Source organism: Clytia hemisphaerica, unplaced genomic scaffold (assembly GCF_902728285.1).
Source record: "Clytia hemisphaerica strain Z4C2 unplaced genomic scaffold, Clytia hemisphaerica genome assembly, whole genome shotgun sequence".
Classification (NCBI taxonomy): domain Eukaryota; kingdom Metazoa; phylum Cnidaria; class Hydrozoa; order Leptothecata; family Clytiidae; genus Clytia; species Clytia hemisphaerica.
Genome location: NW_027104506.1, coordinates 758012 through 783520, shown reverse-complemented (window position 1 = coordinate 783520; position 25509 = coordinate 758012). Strand labels below are relative to the sequence as shown.

At 32.6% G+C, this 25509-nt stretch overlaps 2 protein-coding genes and 1 long non-coding RNA gene across 3 annotated transcripts in view; all 3 read left to right on the top strand.

Annotated features, from left to right (window-relative positions):
* The window catches only part of LOC136821858 (uncharacterized), a 33583-nt gene extending 25750 nt beyond the window's left edge, over positions 1 to 7833 (top strand). The window contains exons 24-28 of the mRNA XM_067078101.1: positions 259 to 495; positions 1417 to 1653; positions 4882 to 5118; positions 6041 to 6274; positions 7130 to 7833. Of these exons, the coding sequence (XP_066934202.1) occupies positions 259 to 495; positions 1417 to 1653; positions 4882 to 5118; positions 6041 to 6274; positions 7130 to 7743 (1559 nt within the window). The 3' untranslated portion in view covers positions 7744 to 7833. The remainder of the gene's footprint in view (positions 1 to 258; positions 496 to 1416; positions 1654 to 4881; positions 5119 to 6040; positions 6275 to 7129) is intronic.
* Positions 7834 to 9557: 1724 nt separating this feature from the next.
* LOC136821857 (zonadhesin-like) lies at positions 9558 to 20544 on the top strand. The gene is made up of 10 exons (XM_067078100.1): positions 9558 to 10018; positions 10943 to 11175; positions 12098 to 12331; positions 13254 to 13625; positions 14411 to 14644; positions 15566 to 15802; positions 19045 to 19278; positions 19569 to 19655; positions 19963 to 20009; positions 20284 to 20544. Exons 2-10 carry the CDS (start codon positions 11121 to 11123, stop codon positions 20398 to 20400), a joined length of 1617 nt encoding a protein of 538 aa, XP_066934201.1. The 5' UTR covers positions 9558 to 10018; positions 10943 to 11120; the 3' UTR covers positions 20401 to 20544.
* A 385-nt stretch (positions 20545 to 20929) lies between these two features.
* Positions 20930 to 24420, top strand: LOC136821841 (uncharacterized). The gene is made up of 3 exons (XR_010848808.1): positions 20930 to 21087; positions 21416 to 21608; positions 22389 to 24420. It is a non-coding gene; the product is annotated as an uncharacterized lncRNA (long non-coding RNA).
* The last annotated feature ends 1089 nt before the right edge of the window (positions 24421 to 25509 follow it).

Below are 25509 nucleotides of genomic sequence, written 5' to 3'. Positions count from 1 at the left end.
CCCATAAGAATAAAAACCACGTGTCCTTTTAAATGTCCGAACTGAAATTAATCATATACTCCACTACAATGTCTTGTTCTAAGATTGAAGTTTCATTCTTGTGAAAATGGTAATTATAGCACTATTATACAAGAAGTTCATTTCATCTTCATTTTTTGAAGTTTTTCAAATAACTTTTTATTTAAAATTATTCCACTCAACAATATGTTTCCAACGGTACCAAAATTATTAAGATTGAAACATCTCTCTTTCTCCTAGAAAAGACAAAATTGCTCTTTGATGCAGCCCTTCCGGAAGAAGATCCGTCGTTTTCAGATTTGCAAACTGTCTCACCTCTTCAAAAGAAACCAGCCTCCATCAATACACAAAGTACAACATCTCACGAATCAACAAAATCAAACAAAGAGCTTTCGTCTCCTATCCAAAAAGATCAAACAATGTCAGAAGAAGAAGATATGTTACCTTTGAAGAAGAAATCGTCTTCAAATGAAAATAGTACGTTTCCTTTCCACTTGAGCCATCTTTATTAATTACATCTGCTGCATCTCCTTTAGAAAGCAAAGCAACTCGGCCAATTAATTCTTTTTCATCGACCCAACAAGAACAATCCCATCATAAGTGCTGCACCTAAAGGTAGTTATTACAAAATTTTTGAAAAGCGATATATAGTATCATGACAATTGTGCAACACTTTTCAGTCATTGTGAAATGCCTTAAGGGAAAATATGGCGGATTTGGTGCATTTTGTTTCTTTTCTCTAATGGTTTGTCACTAATTGACGTTTTACAGAATTTATCATGTTTCCTGTTGTACTAGAAAAATCATTTTCAATTACAGATCCTGATTCTCCTTCAGAAAAAAAATCAACTTCGCCAATCAATTCTTTCTCGTCGATCCAACAGGAAAAATCATGTCAAAGTTCTTCACCCAAAGGAATAAATTTTTAAAAAGCGATAGGAACATGACATCAGTAGTGTTATTTAACTCTTTTTAAGGCCGCTCTACACACGAGAATAATAAGATGATTTCGACTAGAATTTTCTGTTTGAACTGTTATTCTTGTGCAAACTACACACAGGAATTGAAAAAAATGTAAATTAGATAATACTTGAAGAATTTTCTAATATCCATTTTAATGTTGAATTCTTCTTCAAACTACCCATAAGAATAAAAACCACGTGTCCTTTTAAATGTCCGAACTGAAATCAATCATATACTCCACTACAATGTCTTGTTCTAAGATTGAAGTTTCATTCTTGTGAAAATGGTAATTATAGCACTATTATACAAGAAGTTCATTTCATCTTCATTTTTTGAAGTTTTTCAAATAACTTTTTATTTAAAATTATTCCACTCAACAATATCTTTCCAACGGTACCAAATTTATTAAGATTGAAACATCTCTCTTTCTCCTAGAAAAGACAAAATTGCTCTTTGATGCAGCCCTTCCGGAAGAAGATTCGTCGTTTTCAGATTTGCAAACTGTCTCACCTCTTCAAAAGAAACCAGCCTCCATCAATACACAAAGTACAACATCTCACGAATCAACAAAATCAAACAAAGAGCTTTCGTCTCCTATCCAAAAAGATCAAACAATGTCAGAAGAAGAAGATATGTTACCTTTGAAGAAGAAATCGTCTTCAAATGAAAATAGTACGTTTCCTTTTCCACTTGAGCCATCTTTATTAATTACATCTGCTGTATCTCCTTTAGAAAGCAAAGCAACTCGGCCAATTAATTCTTTTTCATCGACCCAACAAGAACAATCCCATCATAAGTGCTGCACCTAAAGGTAGTTATTACAAATTTTTGAAAAGCGATAGATAGTATCATGACAATTGTGCAACACTTTTCAGTCATTGTGAAATGCCTTAAGGGAAAATATGGCGGATTTGGTGCATTTTGTTTCTTTTCTCTAATGGTTTGTCACTAATTGACGTTTTACAGAATTTATCATGTTTCCTGTTGTACTAGAAAAATCATTTTCAATTACAGATCCTGATTCTCCTTCAGAAAAAAAATCAACTTCGCCAATCAATTCTTTCTCGTCGATCCAACAGGAAAAATCATGTCAAAGTTCTTCACCTAAAGGAATAAATTTTTAAAAAGCGATAGGAACATGACATCAGTAGTGTTATTTAACTCTTTTTAAGGCCGCTCTACACACGAGAATAATAAGATGAATTCGACTAGAATTTTCTGTTTGAACTGTTATTCTTGTGCAAACTACACGCAGGAATTGAAAAAAATGTAAATTAGATAATACTTGAAGAATTTTCTAATATCCCTTTTAATGTTGAATTCTTCTTCAAACTACCCATAAGAATAAAAACCACGTGTCCTTTTAAATGTCCGAACTGAAATCAATCATATACTCCACTACAATGTCTTGTTCTAAGATTGAAGTTTCATTCTTGTGAAAATGGTAATTATAGCACTATTATACAAGAAGTTCATTTCATCTTCATTTTTTGAAGTTTTTCAAATAACTTTTTATTTAAAATTATTCCACTCAACAATATCTTTCCAACGGTACCAAATTTATTAAGATTGAAACATCTCTCTTTCTCCTAGAAAAGACAAAATTGCTCTTTGATGCAGCCCTTCCGGAAGAAGATTCGTCGTTTTCAGATTTGCAAACTGTCTCACCTCTTCAAAAGAAACCAGCCTCCATCAATACAAAAAGTACAACATCTCACGAATCAACAAAATCAAACAAAGAGCTTTCGTCTCCTATCCAAAAAGATCAAACAATGTCAGAAGAAGATATGTTACCTTTTAAGAAGAAATCGTCTTCAAATGAAATAGTACGTTTCCTTTTCCACTTGAGCCATCTTTATTAATTACATCTGCTGCATCTCCTTTAGAAAGCAAAGCAACTCGGCCAATTAATTCTTTTTCATCGACCCAACAAGAACAATCCCATCATAGTGCTGCACCTAAAGGTAGTTATTACTAAACTTTTGAAAAGCGATAGATAGTATCATGACAATTGTGCAACACTTTTCAGTCATTGTGAAATGCCTTAAGGGAAAATATGGCGGATTTGGTGCATTTTGTTTCTTTTCTCTAATGGTTTGTCACTAATTGACGTTTTACAGAATTTATCATGTTTCCTGTTGTACTAGAAAAATCATTTTCAATTACAGATCCTGATTCTCCTTCAGAAAAAAAATCAACTTCGCCAATCAATTCTTTCTCGTCGATCCAACAGGAAAAATCATGTCAAAGTTCTTCACCTAAAGGAATAAATTTTTAAAAAGCGATAGGAACATGACATCAGTAGTGTTATTTAACTTTTTAAGGCCGCTCTACACACGAGAATAATAAGATGAATTCGACTAGAATTTTCTGTTTGAACTGTTATTCTTGTGCAAACTACACGCAGGAATTGAAAAAAATGTAAATTAGATAATACTTGAAGAATTTTCTAATATCCCTTTTAATGTTGAATTCTTCTTCAAACTACCCATAAGAATAAAAACCACGTGTCCTTTTAAATGTCCGAACTGAAATCAATCATATACTCCACTACAATGTCTTGTTCTAAGATTGAAGTTTCATTCTTGTGAAAATGGTAATTATAGCACTATTATACAAGAAGTTCATTTCATCTTCATTTTTTGAAGTTTTTCAAATAACTTTTTATTTAAAATTATTCCACTCAACAATATCTTTCCAACGGTACCAAATTTATTAAGATTGAAACATCTCTCTTTCTACTAGAAAAGACAAAATTGCTCTTTGATGCAGCCCTTCCGGAAGAAGATTCGTCGTTTTCAGATTTGCAAACTGTCTCACCTCTTCAAAAGAAACCAGCCTCCATCAATACAAAAAGTACAACATCTCACGAATCAACAAAATCAAACAAAGAGCTTTCGTCTCCTATCCAAAAAGATCAAACAATGTCAGAAGAATATATGTTACCTTTTAAGAAGAAATCGTCTTCAAATGAAAATAGTACGTTTCCTTTTCCACTTGAGCCATCTTTATTAATTACATCTGCTGCATCTCCTTTAGAAAGCAAAGCAACTCGGCCAATTAATTCTTTTTCATCGACCCAACAAGAACAATCCCATCATAGTGCTGCACCTAAAGGTAGTTATTACTAAACTTTTGAAAAGCGATAGATAGTATCATGACAATTGTGCAACACTTTTCAGTCATTGTGAAATGCCTTAAGGGAAAATATGGCGGATTTGGTGCATTTTGTTTCTTTTCTCTAATGGTGTGTCACTAATTGACGTTTTACAGAATTTATCATGTTTCCTGTTGTACTAGAAAAATCATTTTCAATTACAGATCCTGATTCTCCTTCAGAAAAAATATCAACTTCGCCAATCAATTCTTTCTCATCGATCCAACAGGAAAAATCATGTCAAAGTTCTTCACCTAAAGGAATAAATTTTTAAAAAGCGATAGGAACATGACATCAGTAGTGTTATTTAACCCCTTTTAAGGCCGCTCTACACACAAGAATAATAAGATGAATTCGACTAGAATTTTCTGTTTGAACTGTTATTCTTGTGCAAACTACACGCAGGAATTGAAAAAAATGTAAATTAGATAATACTTGAAGAATTTTCTAATATCCCTTTTAATGTTGAATTCTTCTTCAAACTACCCATAAGAATAAAAACCACGTGTCCTTTTAAATGTCCGAACTGAAATCAATCATATACTCCACTACAATGTCTTGTTCTAAGATTGAAGTTTCATTCTTGTGAAAATGGTAATTATAGCACTATTATACAAGAAGTCCATTTCATCTTCATTTTTTGAAGTTTTTCAAATAACTTTTTATTTAAAATTATTCCACTCAACAATATCTTTCCAACGGTACCAAAATTATTAAGATTGAAACATCTCTCTTTCTCCTAGAAAAGACAAAATTGCTCTTTGATGCAGCCCTTCCGGAAGAAGATCCGTCGTTTTCAGATTTGCAAACTGTCTCACCTCTTCAAAAGAAACCAGCCTCCATCAATACACAAAGTACAACATCTCACGAATCAACAAAATCAAACAAAGAGCTTTCGTCTCCTATCCAAAAAGATCAAACAATGTCAGAAGAAGAAGATATGTTACCTTTGAAGAAGAAATCGTCTTCAAATGAAAATAGTACGTTTCCTTTTCCACTTGAGCCATCTTTATTAATTACATCTGCTGCATCTTCTTTAGAAAGCAAAGCAACTCGGCCAATTAATTCTTTTTCATCGACCCAACAAGAACAATCCCATCATAAGTGCTGCACCTAAAGGTAGTTATTACAAAATTTTTGAAAAGCGATATATAGTATCATGACAATTGTGCAACACTTTTCAGTCATTGTGAAATGCCTTAAGGGAAAATATGGCGGATTTGGTGCATTTTGTTTCTTTTCTCTAATGGTTTGTCACTAATTGACGTTTTACAGAATTTATCATGTTTCCTGTTGTACTAGAAAAATCATTTTCAATTACAGATCCTGATTCTCCTTCAGAAAAAAAATCAACTTCGCCAATCAATTCTTTCTCGTCGATCCAACAGGAAAAATCATGTCAAAGTTCTTCACCTAAAGGAATAAATTTTTAAAAAGCGATAGGAACATGACATCAGTAGTGTTATTTAACTCTTTTTAAGGCCGCTCTACACACGAGAATAATAAGATGAATTCGACTAGAATTTTCTGTTTGAACTGTTAGTCTTGTGCAAACTACACGCAGGAATTGAAAACAAATGTAAATTAGATAATACTTAAAGAATTTTCTAATATCCCCTTTAATGTTGAATTCTTCTTCAACTACCCATAAGAATAAAAACCACGTGTCCTTGTAAATGTCCGAACTGAAATCAATCATATACTCCACTACAATGTCTTGTTCTAAGATTGAAGTTTCATTCTTGTGAAAATGGTAATTATAGCACTATTAAACAAGAAATCCAATTCATCTTCATTTTTTGAAGTTTTCCAAATAACTTTTTATTTAAGATTATTCCACTCAACAATATCTTTCCAACGGTACCAAATTTATTAAGATTGAAACATCTCTCTTTCTACTAGAAAAGACAAAATTGCTCTTTGATGCAGCCCTTCCGGAAGAAGATTCGTCGTTTTCAGATTTGCAAACTGTCTCACCTCTTCAAAAGAAACCAGCCTCCATCAATACAAAAAGTACAACATCTCACGAATCAACAAAATCAAACAAAGAGCTTTCGTCTCCTATCCAAAAAGATCAAACAATGTCAGAAGAAGAAGATATGTTACCTTTTAAGAAGAAATCATCTCCAAATGAAAGTACGTTTCTTTTTCCACTTGAGCAATCTTTATTAATTACATCTGCTGCATCTCCTTTAGAAAGCAAAGCAACTCGGCCGATTAATTCTTTTTCATCAACCCAACAAGAACAATCCCATCATAGTGCTGCACCTAAAGGTAGTTATTACTAAATTTTTTACAGAATTTATCATGTTTCCTGTTGTACTAGAAAAATCATTTTCAATTACACATCCTGATTCTCCTTCAGAAATAAAATCAACTTCGCCAATCAATTCTTTCTCGTCGATCCAACAGGAAAAATCATGTCAAAGTTCTTCACCTAAAGGAACAAATTTTTAAAAAGCGATAGGAACATGACATCAGTAGTGTTATTTAACCCTTTTTAAGGCCGCTCTACACACAAGAATAATAAGATGAATTCGACTAGAATTTTCTGTTTGAACTATTATTCTTGTGCAAACTGCACGCAGGAATTGAAAAAAAATGTAAATTAGATAATACTTGAAGAATTTTCTAATATCCCTTTTAATGTTGAATTCTTCTTCAAACTACCCATAAGAATAAAAACCACGTGTCCTTTTAAATGTCCGAACTGAAATCAATCATATACTCCACTACAATGTCTTGTTCTAAGATTGAAGTTTCATTCTTGTGAAAATGGTAATTATAGCACTATTATACAAGAAGTTCATTTCATCTTCATTTTTTGAAGTTTTTCAAATAACTTTTAATTTAAAATTTTTCCGCTCAACAATATCTTTCCAACGGTACCAAATTTGTTAAGATTGAAACATTCCTTAAATGGTTACAGCCGAAACAAAAAAGATTAGAATACATTGATTTGATAATTTCTTGTTTTGTTTCTGTTTCTAGGCATGTCAATATGGTATCAGCCAAGAGCGTTTAAGAAGAAAACAATAATGAGTGTCCTTTATCTTGGACACGATATTGTCGTTGGTAGAGAAAGCCTTTCCGAATGTGATGACAATAAGATGGTAAAACTTTCTGGACTGAAAATCAAACAAGCAAAAGAAATACTAAAAACTATGAGGAAAAAATATAATAAGGAAAGTGACCACACATTGTTTCAAGCCTTTTATGAAAAGGCAAAATTGCTCTTTGATGCAGCCCTTCCGGAAGAAGATCCGTCGTTTTCATATTTGCAAACTGTCTCACCTCTTCAAAAGAAACCAGCCTCCATCAATACACAAAGTACAACATCTCACGAATCAACAAAATCAAACAAAGAGCTTTCGTCTCCTATCCAAAAAGATCAAACAATGTCAGAAGAAGAAGATATGTTACCTTTTAAGAAGAAATCATCTCCAAATGAAAGTACGTTTCTTTTTCCACTTGAGCAATCTTTATTAATTACATCTGCTGCATCTCCTTTAGAAAGCAAAGCAACTCGGCCAATTAATTCTTTTTCATCAACCCAACAAGAACAATCCCATCATAGTGCTGCACCTAAAGGTAGTTATTACTAAATTTTTGAAAAGCGATAAATAGTATCATGACAATTGTGCAACACTTTTCAGTCATTGTGAAATGCCTTAAGGGAAAATATGGCGGATTTGGTGCATTTTGTTTCTTTTCTCTAATGGTTTGTCACTAATTGACGTTTTACAGAATTTATCATGTTTCCTGTTGTACTAGAAAAATCATTTTCAATAACACATCCTGATTCTCCTTCAGAAATAAAATCAACTTCGCCAATCAATTCTTTCTCGTCGATCCAACAGGAAAAATCATGTCAAAGTTCTTCACCTAAAGGAATAAATTTTTAAAAAGCGATAGGAACATGACATCAGCAGTGTTATTTAACCCTTTTTAAGGCCGCTCTACACACAAGAATAATAAGATGAATTCGACTAGAATTTTCTGTTTGAACTGTTATTCTTGTGCAAACTGCACGCAGGAATTGAAAAAAAATGTAAATTAGATAATACTTGAAAAATTTTCTAATATCCCTTTTAATGTTGAATTCTTCTTCAAACTACCCATAAGAATAAAAACCACGTGTCCTTTTAAATGTCCGAACTGAAATCAATCATGTACTCCACTTCAATGTCTTGTTCTAAGATTGAAGTTTCATTCTTGTGAAAATCTATATATTAATACGCTTAAACGTGTGTGTTTACAAGGTTTTGTAAAAAGTTTTCGAAAATCTAACAAAGCTCTACAAAGCCTCCTCTTCATGGCGTTGAACCATCATCTTTTTGCACTTTAAGCAGATTTCCTACCACTAGACTAAATTTGAGACACCAATATGCTATTTTCTATTCACCAAGTTTGGAGCTTGATCAGTTAAAATCAACCTTCTTTCCAAATTTCTTTTGTCAATTTAAAGAATTCTTATTCAGATATTCTTTAAAACTTTCTGTTTACAATAGCGGCTCCCTATCACTTTCAAAACTTTTTAAAACATTTTTATATAATCTTTTGTCCCGGTTTCAACTTTGGTTTTTTTGAAGAATGTGCATTCTTCTGAACCAGTAAGCCAACTGTGGCTTGCATAAAATTAGTTACTTCATTCAAGGATATAGTAAGAGTGTCTTTCAAACTTTCACTTTGAAATTGTCTTTCTAATCTATATATTAATACGCTTAAACGTGTGTGTTTACAACGTTTTGTAAAAAGTTTTCGAAAATCTAACAAAGCTCTACAAAGCCTCCTCTTCATGGCGTTGAACCATCATCTTTTTTCTCCTTAAGCAGATTTCCCACCACTAGACTAACTTTGAGACCCCAAGATACTATTTTCTATTCACCAACTTTGGAGCTTGATGGTTTTTTTCTGTTTACAATAGCGGCTCCCTTATCACTTTCAAAACTTTTCAAAGTCTTTCAAAGTCACCCTCGAATGTCCAACTACGATGGCTAGCCACGATGGCTAAGACGATCTAAAATATACTTTTGCTAAGTCATTTATTTAATTGTGGTTTAAAATTGCAATGCAATGTTAATTTTTTTTCTCTTTTATTTCCTAAAATCAAAATCAAATCATCGATCCTTTCCGTTAGAATTTTGTAGTGATTCACTGGATTGGTTCACGCAGCGTGCGACGCTGCGCATACGGCTAGTGGTAATTATAGCACTATTAAACAAGAAGGTCATTTCATTTTCATTTTTTGAAGTTTTTCAAATAACTTTTTATTTAAAATTATTCCGCTCAACAATATCTTTCCAACGGTACCAAATTTGTTAAGATTGAAACATTCCTTAAATGGTTACAGCCGAAACAAAAAAGATAAGAATACATTGATTTGATAATTTCTTGTTTTGTTTCTGTTTCTAGGCATGTCAATATGGTATCAGCCAAGAGCGTTTAAGAAGAAAACAATAATGAGTGTCCTTTATCTTGGACACGATATTGTCGTTGGTAGAGAAAGCCTTTCCGAATGTGATGACAATAAGATGGTAAAACTTTCTGGACTGAAAATCAAACAAGCAAAAGAAATACTAAAAACTATGAGGAAAAAATATAATAAGGAAAGTGACCACACATTGTTTCAAGCCTTTTATGAAAAGGCAAAATTGCTCTTTGATGCAGCCCTTCCGGAAGAAGATCCGTCGTTTTCATATTTGCAAACTGTCTCACCTCTTCAAAAAAAACCAGCCTCCATCAATACACAAAGTACAACATCTCACGAATCAACAAAATCAAACAAAGAGCTTTCGTCTCCTATCCAAAAAGATCAAACAATGTCAGAAGAAGAAGATATGTTACCTTTGAAGAAGAAATCGTCTTCAAATGAAAATAGTACGTTTCCTTTTCCACTTGAGCCATCTTTATTAATTGCATCTGCTGCATCTCCTTTAGAAAGCAAAGCAACTCGGCCAATTAATTCTTTTTCATCGACCCAACAAGAACAATCCCATCATAAGTGCTGCACCTAAAGGTAGTTATTACTAAATTTTTGAAAAGTGATAGATAGTATCATGACATTTGTGCAACACTTTTCAGTCATTGTGAAATGCCTTAAGGGAAAATATGGCGGATTTAGTGCATTTTGTTTCTTTTCTCTAATGGTTTGTCACTAATTGACCTTTTACAGAATTTATAATGTTTCCTGTTGTACTAGAAAAATCATTTTCAATTACAGATCCTGATTCTCCTTCAGAAAAAAAATCAACTTCGCCAATCAATTCTTTCTCGTCGATCCAACAGTAAAAATCATGTCAAAGTTCTTCACCTAAAGGAATAAATTTTTAAAAAGTGATAGGAACATGACATCAGTAGTGTTATTTAACTCTTTTTAAGGCCGCTCTACACACGAGAATAATAAAATGAATTGGACTAAAATTTTCTGTTTGAACTGTTATTCTTGTGCAAACTACACGCAGAAATTTAAAAAAAAATGTAAATTAGATAATACTTGAAGAATTTTCTAATATCCCTTTTAATGTTGAATTCTTTTTCAAACTACCCATAAGAATAAAAACTACGTGTCTTTTTAAATGTCCGAACTGAAATCAATCATATACTCCACTACAATGTCTTGTTCTAAGATTGAAGTTTCATTCTTGTGAAAATGGTAATTATAGCACTATTAAACAAGAAATTCATTTCATCTTCATTTTTTGAAGTTTTTCAATTAACTTTTTATTTAAAATTATTCCACTCAACAATATCTTTCCAACGGTACCAAATTTATTAAGATTGAAACATCTCTCTTTCTACTAGAAAAGACAAAATTGCTCTTTGATGCAGCCCTTCCGGAAGAAGATTCGTCGTTTTCAGATTTGCAAACTGTCTCACCTCTTCAAAAGAAACCAGCCTCCATCAATACAAAAGTACAACATCTCACGAATCAACAAAATCAAACAAAGAGCTTTCGTCTCCTATCCAAAAAGATCAAACAATGTCAAAAGAAGAAGATATGTTACCTTTTAAGAAGAAATCATCTCCAAATGAAAGTACGTTTCTTTTTCCACTTGAGCAATCTTTATTAATTACATCTGCTGCATCTCCTTTAGAAAGCAAAGCAACTCGGCCAATTAATTCTTTTTCATCGACCCAACAAGAACAATCCCATCATAGTGCTGCACCTAAAGGTAGTTATTACTAAATTTTTGAAAAGCGATAGATAGTATCATGACAATTGTGCAACAGTTTTCAGTCATCGTGATATGCCTTAAGGGAAAATATGGTGGATTTGGTGCATTTTGTTTCTTTTCTCTAATGGTTTGTCACTAATTGACGTTTTACAGAATTTATCATGTTTCCTGTTGTACTAGAAAAATCATTTTCAATTACACATCCTGATTCTCCTTCAGAAAAAAAATCAACTTCGCTTATCAAATCTTTCTTGTCGATCCAACAGGAAAAATCATGTCAAAATTCTTCACCTAAAGGAATAAATTTTTAAAAAGCGATAGGAACATGACATCAGTAGTGTTATTTAACCCTTTTTAAGGCCGCTCTACACACGAGAATAATAAGATGAATTCGACTAGAATTTTCTGTTTGAACTGTTATTCTTGTGCAAACTGCACGCAGGAATTGAAAAAAATTGTAAATTAGATAATACTTGAAGAATTTTCTAATATCCCTTTTAATGTTGAATTCTTCTTCAAACTACCCATAAGAATAAAAACCACGTGTCCTTTTAAATGTCCGAACTGAAATCAATCATATACTCCACTACAATGTCTTGTTCTAAGATTGAAGTTTCATTCTTGTGAAAATGGTAATTATAGCACCATTAAACAAGAAGTTCATTTCATCTTCATTTTTTGAAGTTTTTCAAATAACTTTTTATTTAAAATTATCTCACTCAACAATATCTTTCCAACGGTACCAAATTTATTAAGATTCAAACATCTCTCTTTCTACTAGAAAAGACAAAATTGCTCTTTGATGTAGCCCTTCCGGAAGAAGATTCGTCGTTTTCAGATTTGCAAACTGTCTCACCTCTTCAAAAGAAACCAGCCTCCATCAATACAAAAAGTACAACATCTCACGAATCAACAAAATCAAACAAAGTGCTTTCGTCTCCTATCCAAAAAGATCAAACAATGTCAAAAGAAGAAGATATGTTACCTTTTAAGAAGAATTCATCTCCAAATGAAAGTACGTTTCCTTTTCCACTTGAGCAATCTTTATTAATTACATCTGCTGCATCTCCTTTAGAAAGCAAAGCAACTCGGCCAATTAATTCTTTTTCATCGACCCAACAAGAACAATCCCATCATAGTGCTGCACCTAAAGATAGTTATTACTAAATTTTTGAAAAGCGATAGATAGTATCATGACAATTGTGCAACAGTTTTCAGTCATTGTGAAATGCCTTAAGGGAAAATATGGCGGATTTGGTGCATTTTCTTCCTTTTCTCTAATGGTTTGTCACTAATTGACGTTTTACAGAATTTATCATGTTTCCTGTTGTACTAGAAAAATCATTTTCAATTACACATCCTGATTCTCCTTCAGAAAAAAAATCAACTTCGCCAATCAATTCTTTCTCATCGATCCAACAGGAAAAATCATGTCAAAGTTCTTCACCTAAAGGAATAAATTTTTAAAAAGCGATAGGAACATGACATCAGTAGTGTTATTTAACCCTTTTTAAGGCCGCTCTACACACAAGAATAATAAGATGAATTCGACTAGAATTTTATGTTTGAACTGTTATTCTTGTGCAAACTGCACGCAGGAATTGAAAAAAAATGTAAATTAGATAATACTTGAAGAATTTTCTAATATCCCTTTTAATGTTGAATTCTTCTTCAAACCACCCATAAGAATAAAAACCACGTGTCCTTTTAAATGTTAGAACTGAAATCAATCATATACTCCACTACAATGTCTTGTTCTAAGATTGAAGTTTCATTCTTGTGAAAATGGTAATTATAGCACTATTAAACAAGAAGTTCATTTCATCTTCATTTTTTGAAGTTTTTCAAATAACTTTTTATTTAAAATTATTCCACTCAACAATATCTTTCCAACGGTACCAAATTTATTAAGATTCAAACATCTCTCTTTCTACTAGAAAAGACAAAATTGCTCTTTGATGCAGCCCATCCGGAAGAAGATTCGTCGTTTTCAGATTTGCAAACTGTCTCACCTCTTCAAAAGAAACCAGCCTCCATCAATACAAAAAGTACAACATCTCACGAATCAACAAAATCAAACAAAGAGCTTTCGTCTCCTATCCAAAAAGATCAAACAATGTCAGAAAAAGAAGATATGTTTCCTTTTAAGAAGAAATCATCTCCAAATGAAATTGCGTTTCCTTTTCCACTTGAGCAATCTTTATTAAGTACATCTGCTGCATCTCCTTTAGAAAGCAAAGCAACTCGGCAGATTAATTCTTTTTCATCGACCCAACAAGAAGAATCCCATCATAGTGCTGCACCTAAAGGTAGCTATTACTAAATTTTTGAAAAGCGATAGATAGTATCATGACAATTGTGCAACACTTTTCATTCATTGTGAAATGCCTTAAGGGAAAATATGGCGGATTTGGTGCATTTTCTTTCTTTTCTCTAATGGTTTGTCACTAATTGACGTTTTACAGAATTTATCATGTTTCCTGTTGTACTAGAAAAATCATTTTCAATTACACATCCTGATTCTCCTTCAGAAAAAAAATCAACTTCGCCAATCAATTCTTTCCCATCGATCCAACAGGAAAAATCATGTCAAAGTTCTTCACCTAAAGGAATAAATTTTTAAAAAGTGATAGGAACATGACATCGGTAGTGTTATTTAACCCTTTTTAAGGCCGCTCTACACACGAGAATAATAAGATGAATCCGACTAGAATTTTCTGTTTGAACTGTTATTTTTGTGCAAACTACACGCAGGAATTGAAAAAAAAATGTAAATTAGATTATACTTGAAGAATTTTCTAATATCCCTTTTAATGTTGAATTCTTCTTCAAACTACCCATAAGAATAAAAACCACGTGTCCTTTTAAATGTCCGAACTGAAATCAATCATATACTCCACTACAATGTCTTGTTCTAAGATTGAAGTTTCATTCTTGTGAAAATGGTAATTATAGCACTATTATACAAGAAGTTCATTTCATCTTCATTTTTTGAAGTTTTTCAAATAACTTTTTATTTAAAATTATTCAACTCAACAATATCTTTCCAAAAGTACCAAATTTATTAAAATTGAAACATCTCTCTTTCTACTAGAAAAGACAAAATTGCTCTTTGATGCAGCCCTTCCGGAAGAAGATTCGTCGTTTTCAGATTTACAAACTGTCTCACCTCTTCAAAAGAAACCAGCCTCCATCAATACCAAAAGTACAACATCTCACGAATCAACAAACTCAAACAAAGAGCTTTCGTCTCCTATCAAAAATGATCAAACAATGTCAGAAGAAGAAGATATGTTACTTTTTAAGAAGAAATCATATCCAAATGAAAGTACGTTTCTTTTTCCACTTGAGCAATCTTTATTAATTACATCTGCTGCATCTCCTTTAGAAAGCAAAGCAACTCGGCCAATTAATTCTTTTTCATCGAGCCAACAAGAACAATCCCATCATAGTGCTGCACCTAAAGGTAGTTATTACTAAATTTTTGAAAAGCGATAGATAGTATCATGACAATTGTGCAACAGTTTTCAGTCATTGTGAAATGCCTTAAGGGAAAATATGGCGGATTTGGTGCATTTTCTTTCTTTTCTCTAATGGTTTGTTACTTATTGACGTTTTACAGATTTTATCATGTTTCCTGTTGTACTAGAAAAATCATTTTCAATTACACATCCTGATTCTCCTTCAGAAAAAAAATCAACTTCGCCAATCAATTCTTTCTCGTCGATTGAACAGGAAAAATCATGTCAAAGTTCTTCACCTAATGGAATAATTTTTTAAAATGCGATAGGAACATGACATCGGTAGTGTTATTTAACCTTTTTTAAGGCCGCTCTACACACGAGAATAATAAGATGAATTTGAATAGAATTTTCTGTTTGAACTGTTATTCTTGTGCAAACTGCACGCAGGAATTGAAAACAATGTAAATTAGATAATACTTGAAGAATTTTCTAATATCCCTTTTAATGTTAAATTCTTCTTCAAACTACCCATAAGAATAAAAACCACGTGTCCTTTTAAATGTCCGAACTGAAATCAATCATATACTCCACTACAATGTCTTGTTCTAAGATTGAAGTTTCATTCTTGTGAAAATGGTAATTATAGCACTATTATACAAGAAGTTCATTTCATCTTCTTTTTTTGAAGTTTTTCAAATAACTTTTTATTTAAAATTATTCCACTCAACAATATCTTTCCAACGGTACCAAATTTATTAAGATTGAAACATCTCTCTTTCTACTAGAAAAGACAAAATTGCTTTTTGATGCAGCCCTTTCGGAAGAAGATTCGTCGTTTTCAGATTTGCAAACTGTCTCACCTCTTCAAAAGAAACCAGCCTCCATCAATACAAAAAGTACAACATCTCACGAATCAACAAAATCAAACAAAGAGCTTTCGTCTCCTATCCAAAAAGATCAAACAATGTCAGAAGAAGAAGATATGTTACCTTTTAAGAAGAAATCGGTTTCAAATGAAAATAGTACGTTTCCTTTTCCACTTGAGCCATCTTTATTAATTACATCTGCTGCATCTCCTTTAGAAAGCAAAGCAACTCGGCGAATTAATTCTTTTTCATCGACCCAACAAGAGCAATCCCATCATAGTGCTGCACCTAAAGGTAGTTATTACTAAATTTTTGAAAAGCGATAGATAGTATCATGACAATTGTGCAACACTTATAAGTCATTGTGAAATGCCTGAAGGAAAAATATGGCGGATTTGGTGCATTTTGTTTCTTTTCCCTAATGGTTTGTCACTAATTGACGTTTTACAGAATTTATCATGTTTCCTGTTGTACTAGAAAAATCATTTTCAATATTTACACATCCTGATTCTCCTTCAGAAAAAAAATCAACTTCGCCAATCAATTCTTTCTCATCGATTCAACAGGAAAAATCATGTCAAAGTTCTTCTCCTAAAGGAATAAATTTTTAAAAAGCGATAGGAACATGACATCGGTAGTGTTATTTAACCTTTTTTAAGGCCGCTCTACACACGAGAATAATAAGATGAATTTGAATAGAATTTTCTGTTTGAACTGTTATTCTTGTGCAAACTGCACGCAGGAATTGAAAAACAATGTAAATTAGATAATACTTGAAGAATTTTCTAATATCCCTTTTAATGTTAAATTCTTCTTCAAACTACCCATAAGAATAAAAACCACGTGTCCTTTTAAATGTCCGAACTGAAATCAATCATATACTCCACTACAATGTCTTGTTCTAAGATTGAAGTTTCATTCTTGTGAAAATGGTAATTATAGCACTATTATACAAGAAGTTTACTTCATCTTCTTTTTTTGAAGTTTTTCAAATAACTTTTTATTTAAAATTATTCCACTCAACAATATCTTTCCAACGGTACCAAATTTATTAAGATTGAAACATCTCTCTTTCTACTAGAAAAGACAAAATTGCTTTTTGATGCAGCCCTTTCGGAAGAAGATTCGTCGTTTTCAGATTTGCAAACTGTCTCACCTCTTCAAAAGAAACCAGCCTCCATCAATACAAAAAGTACAACATCTCACAAATCAACAAAATCAAACAAAGAGCTTTCGTCTCCTATCCAAAAAGATCAAACAATGTCAGAAGAAGAAGATATGTTACCTTTTAAGAAGAAATCGTTTCAAATGAAAATAGTACGTTTCCTTTTCCACTTGAGCCATCTTTATTAATTACATCTGCTGCATCTCCTTTAGAAAGCAAAGCAACTCGGCGAATTAATTCTTTTTCATCGACCCAACAACAGCAATCCCATCATAGTGCTGCACCTAAAGGTAGTTATTACTAAATTTTTGAAAAGCGATAGATAGTATCATGACAATTGTGCAACACTTATAAGTCATTGTGAAATGCCTGAAGGAAAAATATGGCGGATTTGGTGCATTTTGTTTCTTTTCCCTAATGGTTTGTCACTAATTGACGTTTTACAGAATTTATTATGTTTCCTGTTGTACTAGAAAAATCATTTTCAATATTTACACATCCTGATTCTCCTTCAGAAAAAAAAATCAACTTCGCCAATCAATTCTTTTTCATCGATTCAACAGGAATAATCATGTCAAAGTTCTTCTCCTAAAGGAATAAATTTTTAAAAAGCGATAGGAACATGACATCGGTAGTGTTACTTAACCCTTTTTAAGGCCGCTCTACACACGAGAATAATAAGATGAATTCGACTAGAATTTTCTGTTTGAACTGTTATTCTTGTGCAAACTACACACAGGAATTGAAAAAAAATGTAAATTAGACAATACTTGGAGAATTTTCTAATATCCCTTTTAATGTTGAATTCTTCTTCAAAATACCCATAAGAATAAAAACCACGTGTCCTTTTAAATGTCCGAACTGAACTCAATCATATACTCCACTACAATGTCTTGTTCTAAGATTGAAGTTTCATTCTTGTGAAAATGGTAATTATAGCACTATTAAACAAGAAGTTCATTTCATCTTCATTTTTTGAAGTTTTCAAATAACTTTTTATTTAAAATTATTCCACTCAACAATATCTTTCCAACGGTACCACATTTATTAAGATTCAAACATCTCTCTTTCTACTAGAAAAGACAAAACTGCTCTTTGATGCAGCCCTTCCGGAAGAAGATTCGTCGTTTTCAGATTTGCAAACTGTCTCACCTCTTCAAAAGAAACCAGCCTCCATCAATACAAAAAGTACAACATCTCACGAATCAACAAAATCAAACAAAGAGCTTTCGTCTCCTATCCAAAAAGATCAAACAATGTCAGAAGAAGAAGATATGTTACCTTTTAAGAAGAAATCATCTCCAAATGAAAGTACGTTTCCTTTTCCACTTGAGCAATCTTTATTAATTACATCTGCTGCATCTCCTTTAGAAAGCAAAGCAACTCGGCCAATTAATTCTTTTTCGTCGACCCAACAAGAACAATCCCATCATAGTGCTGCACCTAAAGGTAGTTATTACTAAATTTTTGAAAAGCGATAGATAGTATCATGACAATTGTGCAACAGTTTTCAGTCATTTTGAAATGCCTTAAGGGAAAATATGGCGGATTTGGTGCATTTTCTTTCTTTTCTCTAATGGTTTGTCACTTATTGACGTTTTACAGAATTTATCATGTTTCCTGTTGTACTAGAAAAATCATTTTCAATTACACATCCTGATTCTCCTTCAGAAAAAAAATCAACTTCGCCAATCAATTCTTTCTCGTCGATTGAACAGGAAAAATCATGTCAAAGTTCTTCACCTAATGGAATAAATTTTTAAAATGCGATAGGAACATGACATCGGTAGTGTTATTTAACCTTTTTTAAGGCCGCTCTACACACGAGAATAATAAGATGAATTTGAATAGAATTTTCTGTTTGAACTGTTATTTTTGTGCAAACTGCACGCAGGAATTGAAAAAAAATGTAAATTAGATAATACTTGAAGAATTTTCTAATATCCCTTTTAATGTTAAATTCTTCTTCAAACTACCCATAAGAATAAAAACCACGTGTCCTTTTAAATGTCCGAACTGAAATCAATCATATACTCCACTACAATGTCTTGTTCTAAGATTGAAGTTTCATTCTTGTGAAAATGGTAATTATAGCACTATTATACAAGAAGTTCATTTCATCTTCTTTTTTTGAAGTTTTTCAAATAACATTTTATTTAAAATTATTCCACTCAACAATATCTTTCCAACGGTACCAAATTTATTAAGATTGAAACATCTCTCTTTCTACTAGAAAAGACAAAATTGCTCTTTGATGCAGCCTTTCCGGAAGAAGTTTCGTCGTTTTCAGATTTGCAAACTGTCTCACCTCTTCAAAAGAAACCAGCCTCCATCAATACAAAAAGTACAACATCTAACGAATCAACAAAATCAAACAAAAAACTTTCGTCTCCTATCCAAAAAGATCAAACAATGTCAGAAGAAGAAGATATGTTACCTTTTAAGAAGAAATCATCTCCAAATGAAAGTACGTTTCCTTTTCCACTTGAGCAATCTTTATTAATTACCTCTACTGCATCTCCTTTATTAAGCAAAGCAACTCGGCCAATTAATTCTTTTTCATCGAGCTAACAAGAACAATCACATTATAGTGCTGCACCTAAAGGTAGTTATTACTAAATTTTTGAAAAGCGATAGATAGCATCATGACAATTGTGCAACACTTTTCAGTCATTGTGAAATGTCTTAAGGGAAAATATGGCGGATTTGGTGCATTTTGTTTCAGGTTTGTTTCTTTTGTTTTCATGATCAATGTAGATAATGATAAGGATTATCAAGACATGACCAATTTTCTAATACAAATGGGTTTGGAAGAGGTCGAGAAACATTTACCTAGTGGAAACGGTAACGATTTCTTTCATTTTTGCTGGCAATATTTCCTTAATAACATCATATAGATTATTGATAATCGTTAATAGTCAGGGTGAATAAGTTTTTAAGAAGATTATTAATGAGAAAAGACAATCATGATAAATCATAAATATTTGTTTAAATATGCTAGTTTGAATCGTATAAGGAGCTTCTTTGTAATACTCACATTTTAACACATTTAATCCGAATTTAATAGAGTCACACTATTCTATGTCAAGTTTTGGATCTTGCATGTGAATATTTTATCGAGGTGATTGAAGTATCAGTTTTTAATTTTTAGATACATATCATACCAGATCGAAATCTGTTTCTTTGGAGGAACACAAGGTAAAAAAAGTTTCTGAACTGTCATGATATGCACTAGAATTTGTTTTCCACACTTTACATAACACCACAACCATGTACTTTTTAGAAAAGTATTGATATACTCAAAGTTTCTAGTTTGGATGGTTCTGATGTTTTTCATGAAACTTTTAATTATAAACGCAAATATTGGTTAATATCGCAATATTGGATTAGCATCAAACCTGGAATTTTAAACTTTTTGTTAGGGTGTGTTTAAATGGCCAGGAAATCTTTTTTTGATTCGTTCCTTTTTTAGTTTGCGCTTGCACAACAATTTTGCAGGAGCAAAAACGATCCTGATTATTTGATGAAATCATGGATCGATGAATATATAGGTAACTTTGGAGAAGAGAATTGCAGCCTTAAATTATAGTTATGAAGTAGCTCCTCCTCAAGATTCAATTGATTGTGGCATTCAAGATTTGTGCATTATATTGCAGATTAACGGCAATCTATATGAAAGATTTGTATCGGGACAGGCTCACATGAATATGAACTTATTCTGAAACTTCTAAGGAACTATTTGTGATTAACGTATATAATATCATTTTCTAAAGGTTATCACAGGAAAAAATCCGCGAATCACATGCGTGTGAAAACCAATTTCCGAGCATGTGATCCTGCAAAAAATCACATGCGTGTGAAAATGTAATTCACAATCCATCTTTTCTCACTTGTTAAATAGAATAGAAGTGAGTTACTTTTAGGGTATTAAACCTCTCTCTCTAAGAAAGACAAACAATCCTATTTGTGATTTTAGATCTAGTCAGACACTCCATTTAAGTTGAGAAAAGATGGCTTGTGAATTGCATTTTCACACGCATGTGATTTTTTGCAGGATCACATGCTCGGAAATTGGTTTTCACACGCATGTGATTCGCGGATTTTTTCCTGTGTATGGTGTGTACGTATTGAAAGATGTTGCTAAGGGAGAGTTCATCTGTGAGTATCCAGGTGAGCTCATCTCTGACACGGAAAGAAATCGACGCATCAAAGAATATGACAAAGAGTGCTTGGGCTCATATATCTTTGATGTTGAAATTGGAAATAACAAGTATATGTGAGTGAATTAACTAATCTTAAAACACCTAAAGTAATGATTAATGTGCTGATTCTTGTTCGTCATGGCAAAGGCAAAATCGAAAAAAAGAAACTGATAATCGATCCATCACCCTGAAAACCAGGATTAGACAATGAAGTTTCACTGTGTAACTCCGAATGTTGTCCATTATCTTTCAAGACCAATTTTAGGCAATGAAATCTGAAAATACATTCAATTTACGACCAAGATTAGGCAAAGAAATCTTACCGAGCATTTATTTGAATGAATCGAATATGCAACTGTTAGTATTATGTTGGAATTATCTTTTGGTTTTTATTTTTTTTAGTCTCGATGCAACACGATCCAATAGAATAGGAAGATTTATTAACGACAGCCCTCCGAGACACCTAAATGCTGTACCAAAGGCGATATATATCGACCATAAAGTACATTTGTGCTTCTTTGCAGCTAAAGACATGCCTCGAGGCAGTGAAGTTAGATATAGTTATAGCTCGAAACATCTCACTTGGAGATCGAAGGTAGTTTACTTTTTTAATACCATTTGTAAGTTTAAGGTCTCGATTTGCCAGGATGTTGATAGTTTGTTTCTCAATGAAACTGGAGCATTTAAACTACTCAAATTGAATAGAGGGCTCACATGATCGCTACTTTTCAATAAATTCTAGAGTTCATTAAATTGCGACAGGAACTGCGTGCTAGAGATCAGATTTTGATTGATTCATATTATATTTCTTTCAAAGCCCTTTTGACGAATTGCTATAATATCAAATACAACATGAATAGATATTTTCCTTTCATGAGCATTGTACTTATAAGCATCTAGGCTGAAAATGGTCCAAACGTTAAGCATACACTAGCATACCTCAAACCATTGAACCTCGGAGCTATTTGGATGAAACGAAACGAATTAGACTGAAAAAGTTTTTTTTTCATAAAAAACATCAAACATAATATAGTGCGATACTAAACTTTTCTAAGAAATGTCACGAATGTTTGAAATGGTCGTGTCACTTTTCTTCGCTGATTTCGTCATGGTTGTTTTCGAAATCAAGGCTAAAGGCTAAATGAAGGCTCCTATTCTTTCACTAACTGGTTATCTTAAAGGAATAACTTAATGCAAGAACTAATAAGTGCGGAGAACTAATTAAGGCTGCAATTAATAAATCCAATTACAATCCAGACAAACAATAGAACTTGTGCTAGGAAACGATGCATTCCATTCCATTAACTTTTCAGGTTCCAAAGTGGTTATTTTGATATTGTTAATTTTTTAACAGTTTTTTCTTTTCTTTTTCTAGGCACATTATGCTCGACCCATCGATAAGAAATAAGAAAATATCAATCGGAGAGGAGATTGTCGGCAATTGGATGTTGTCTTGAGAATTGTATCTATTCAGTTACGTTTGCAGAAATTTGAAGTTGCCTGTTATTGACATTTATTAAGTTTTAAGTTTTTTTAGTATTTCAAGAAAAATGTAATTTTAAAATTTATATTTATATATCTAGTCAGGACGTTAGCAAACTTACGGTTTAACTTTTAACTAAAGAACTCCTTCTTTTGTTTGCTTGGAGAGACGGGGTTTTCAAAGGATCTATTCGGCTAATGAAACCTTTTGGGCTGAACAGAAGATACTTTGTTTCTTCTGGTCTGTCTGGTCTACAAAATTTCAACTCAAATTAATTTATCATGTGTAGATAGCGCAAGATGTTTTTGCTACCGCGGATTCGCACAGAAAATTAAATTTCTAATTTCTGTTGTTTAAAACATCGTGGACTTTTGGAATCGCTTTAATTTCAAATAGAATTAACCTACACATCTAAGGCAATCAAAATTTTTTATTTTTTCAATGTACAGAGCCAAAAATAGGGTAAATAGCTAGTTTTATGTTACATGGAAGTTTTTCAGTTGGTTTTCTTTGTTCTAAATATCATACTGTCATAACAGAGGCGGCAACATGAAATAATGGGAAGTAAAAATAAAAATGAACTCAAATCATGGCGATGTTTTTCTATTCATGTGGCATGTGAAGAAACTTTTAGTTTTTTAATTGTACTTCAAAATTAATAACATAATGGACCTATTATTAAAAACCTCCATGGTCAGCCAAAGTAAAATTAAAGTGACGTTGAAACTGCGCTAAGGTATACTTTTTAGAACAAGAGGAGAAAAAACTCAATAGAAATAAAATAAACAAAGCATGAAACGGTCATTTATAAATTTTGTGCTTTAATCACCTGTTTCGATGAGAATGAAATAAAGCATACTTTAGTGTTCCAGTCTGACTACCCTGACTCCCCCATTGTAGAGAGACGGTTTTTTACTTTTCTTTTTGATTTTATACCTGCACATTTTGGCATCTTTTTACCTATACTTTTCTTGTATATTCGTTATGAAAGTCCTATATATTATTGCCAACGTTTTTTATGTTTATTTTCTTGTTTTAACATTTCCCTAGAATTTTATCCTCTTATTTTGGAAGAAATGCATGTTACTGTCATCTACTTTCATCAAATTTTCTTGTGTCAATTTAGCTACAAAAGCGACTAATGGAATCGTCTCGAGGTCTATTTGCCCGAAAAAAGTAACCCTGTAACTTTGTAACCATGTAACCTTGTAACCCTGTAACCTTGTAACCCTGTAAAGTTGTTACCCTGTACCCCTGTAACCTTGTAACCCTGAAACCCTGTAACCTTGTAACCCTGTAACCATGTAACCTCTAACCCTGTACCCTTGTAACCCTGTAAACTTGTAACACTGTAAACCTGTAACCTTGTAACCCTGTAAACTGGTAACCCTGTAAACCTGTAACCTTGTAACCCTGTAAACTTGTAACCCTGTAAACTTGTAACCCTGTAAACTTGTAACCCTGTAACCTTGTAACCCTATAAACCTGTAACCCTGTAACCTTGTAACCTTGTAACCCTGAAACCCTGTAACCTTGTAACCCTGTACCTTTGTAACCCTATAACCTTGTAACCCTGTAACATTGTAACCCTTGAAATTTGTAACCCTGTAACCTTGTAACCCTTTAACCTTGTAACCCTGTATCCCTGTACCCTTGTAACCCTGTAACCTTGTAACCCTGGAAATTTGTAACCATGTAACCCTGTAACCTTGTAGTTATTCAGATTTTATGAAATGAAAATGAAATTGAAGTACGATTTAAGATTGTCCCACCCTCCTGCCCTTATACAAAAGGTTTAACATATTAACAAGTTTATTTTGCTTCCTTTTCTTTATTCAGGGCGCTGAAGTTTTCAAGTGGATGTTTAATGCAGCTTCTATTTGTTTTTAAAAGAAACATATTTCACCGAATGTTATTCACTTTACATATACACTATGTCTTTCTTTGTTTCCGTCTGGGTTCCAATATTAAACGCGATTAGTCTCCGATTATCTCGAATTAAAATTCAGGTTTGCATCTTAATATTTTGGACATAAAGATGATATCGCCACATTTTGTCTCTTCAGTTTTTTTTTACAGCTATAACACTTACAATTAACATTAAAACCCAAACCTTAGAAATAAGGGTTCTAGATTATCTACTAAATATTAGCAAACTGTTATCCATTTCACTGTCATAATGACATGATAACCCAAAAACTGGTGGCAATACCAATACTAGTCCTAAACCTGACTCTAAACCGCTATACTCTTAGAATCCTACTATTATACGTAAGACTTTCATTTTCAAGTGAAATCTGCTGAAATTCCCTGTTTCCATAGGTATTGTAACATTGAACCTCATTACCCCAATACGAAATATTCTTTTCATAGGTATTGTAACGCTATACCCCATTACCCTAATACAAAAGTACTTACCCTAAAATTTACCCTTTTCTGAAAAAAATTTTTTTCTGTAAATCTAAGCTTAATTTAAAGGTGATATTCATATTTTAAAGCCTAATACAAATCATTATCGGTTGGAGCACAATTGAAATAGAAAGAAATATTGAAAAAAGGGAGTTACAATACCTATTTTAAATAATATATACGGGACATAAAACGAGTGCGTCAAAAATTTACGGTCTGTTACAATGCCTACTCAAAAAGTATAAGTTTTACGCGATAAAAAGGTACGATATAATACCTATTACGATAAAAGAGCGATATAGAGGAGAAAAGCTGTAGAATGTCTACTAAACGATATTATACCTACTTTTAAAGTAGGTATGATATCGCATATGGTGGTTAAACGATAACGAGCCTACTGCGATATGGGGCCTACTTTAGTAGGCATTATAGCGCCATTTTTTAATGGCGCTATAAGGACTACTTTGGCGATATAATACCTATTTCAGACGATACAATGACTACTCGATGCGATGCAATACCTACTAGAAAGACGACCCTAACCCTAACCCTAACCCTAACCCTAACCCTAACCCTAACCCTAACCCTAACCCTAACCCTAACC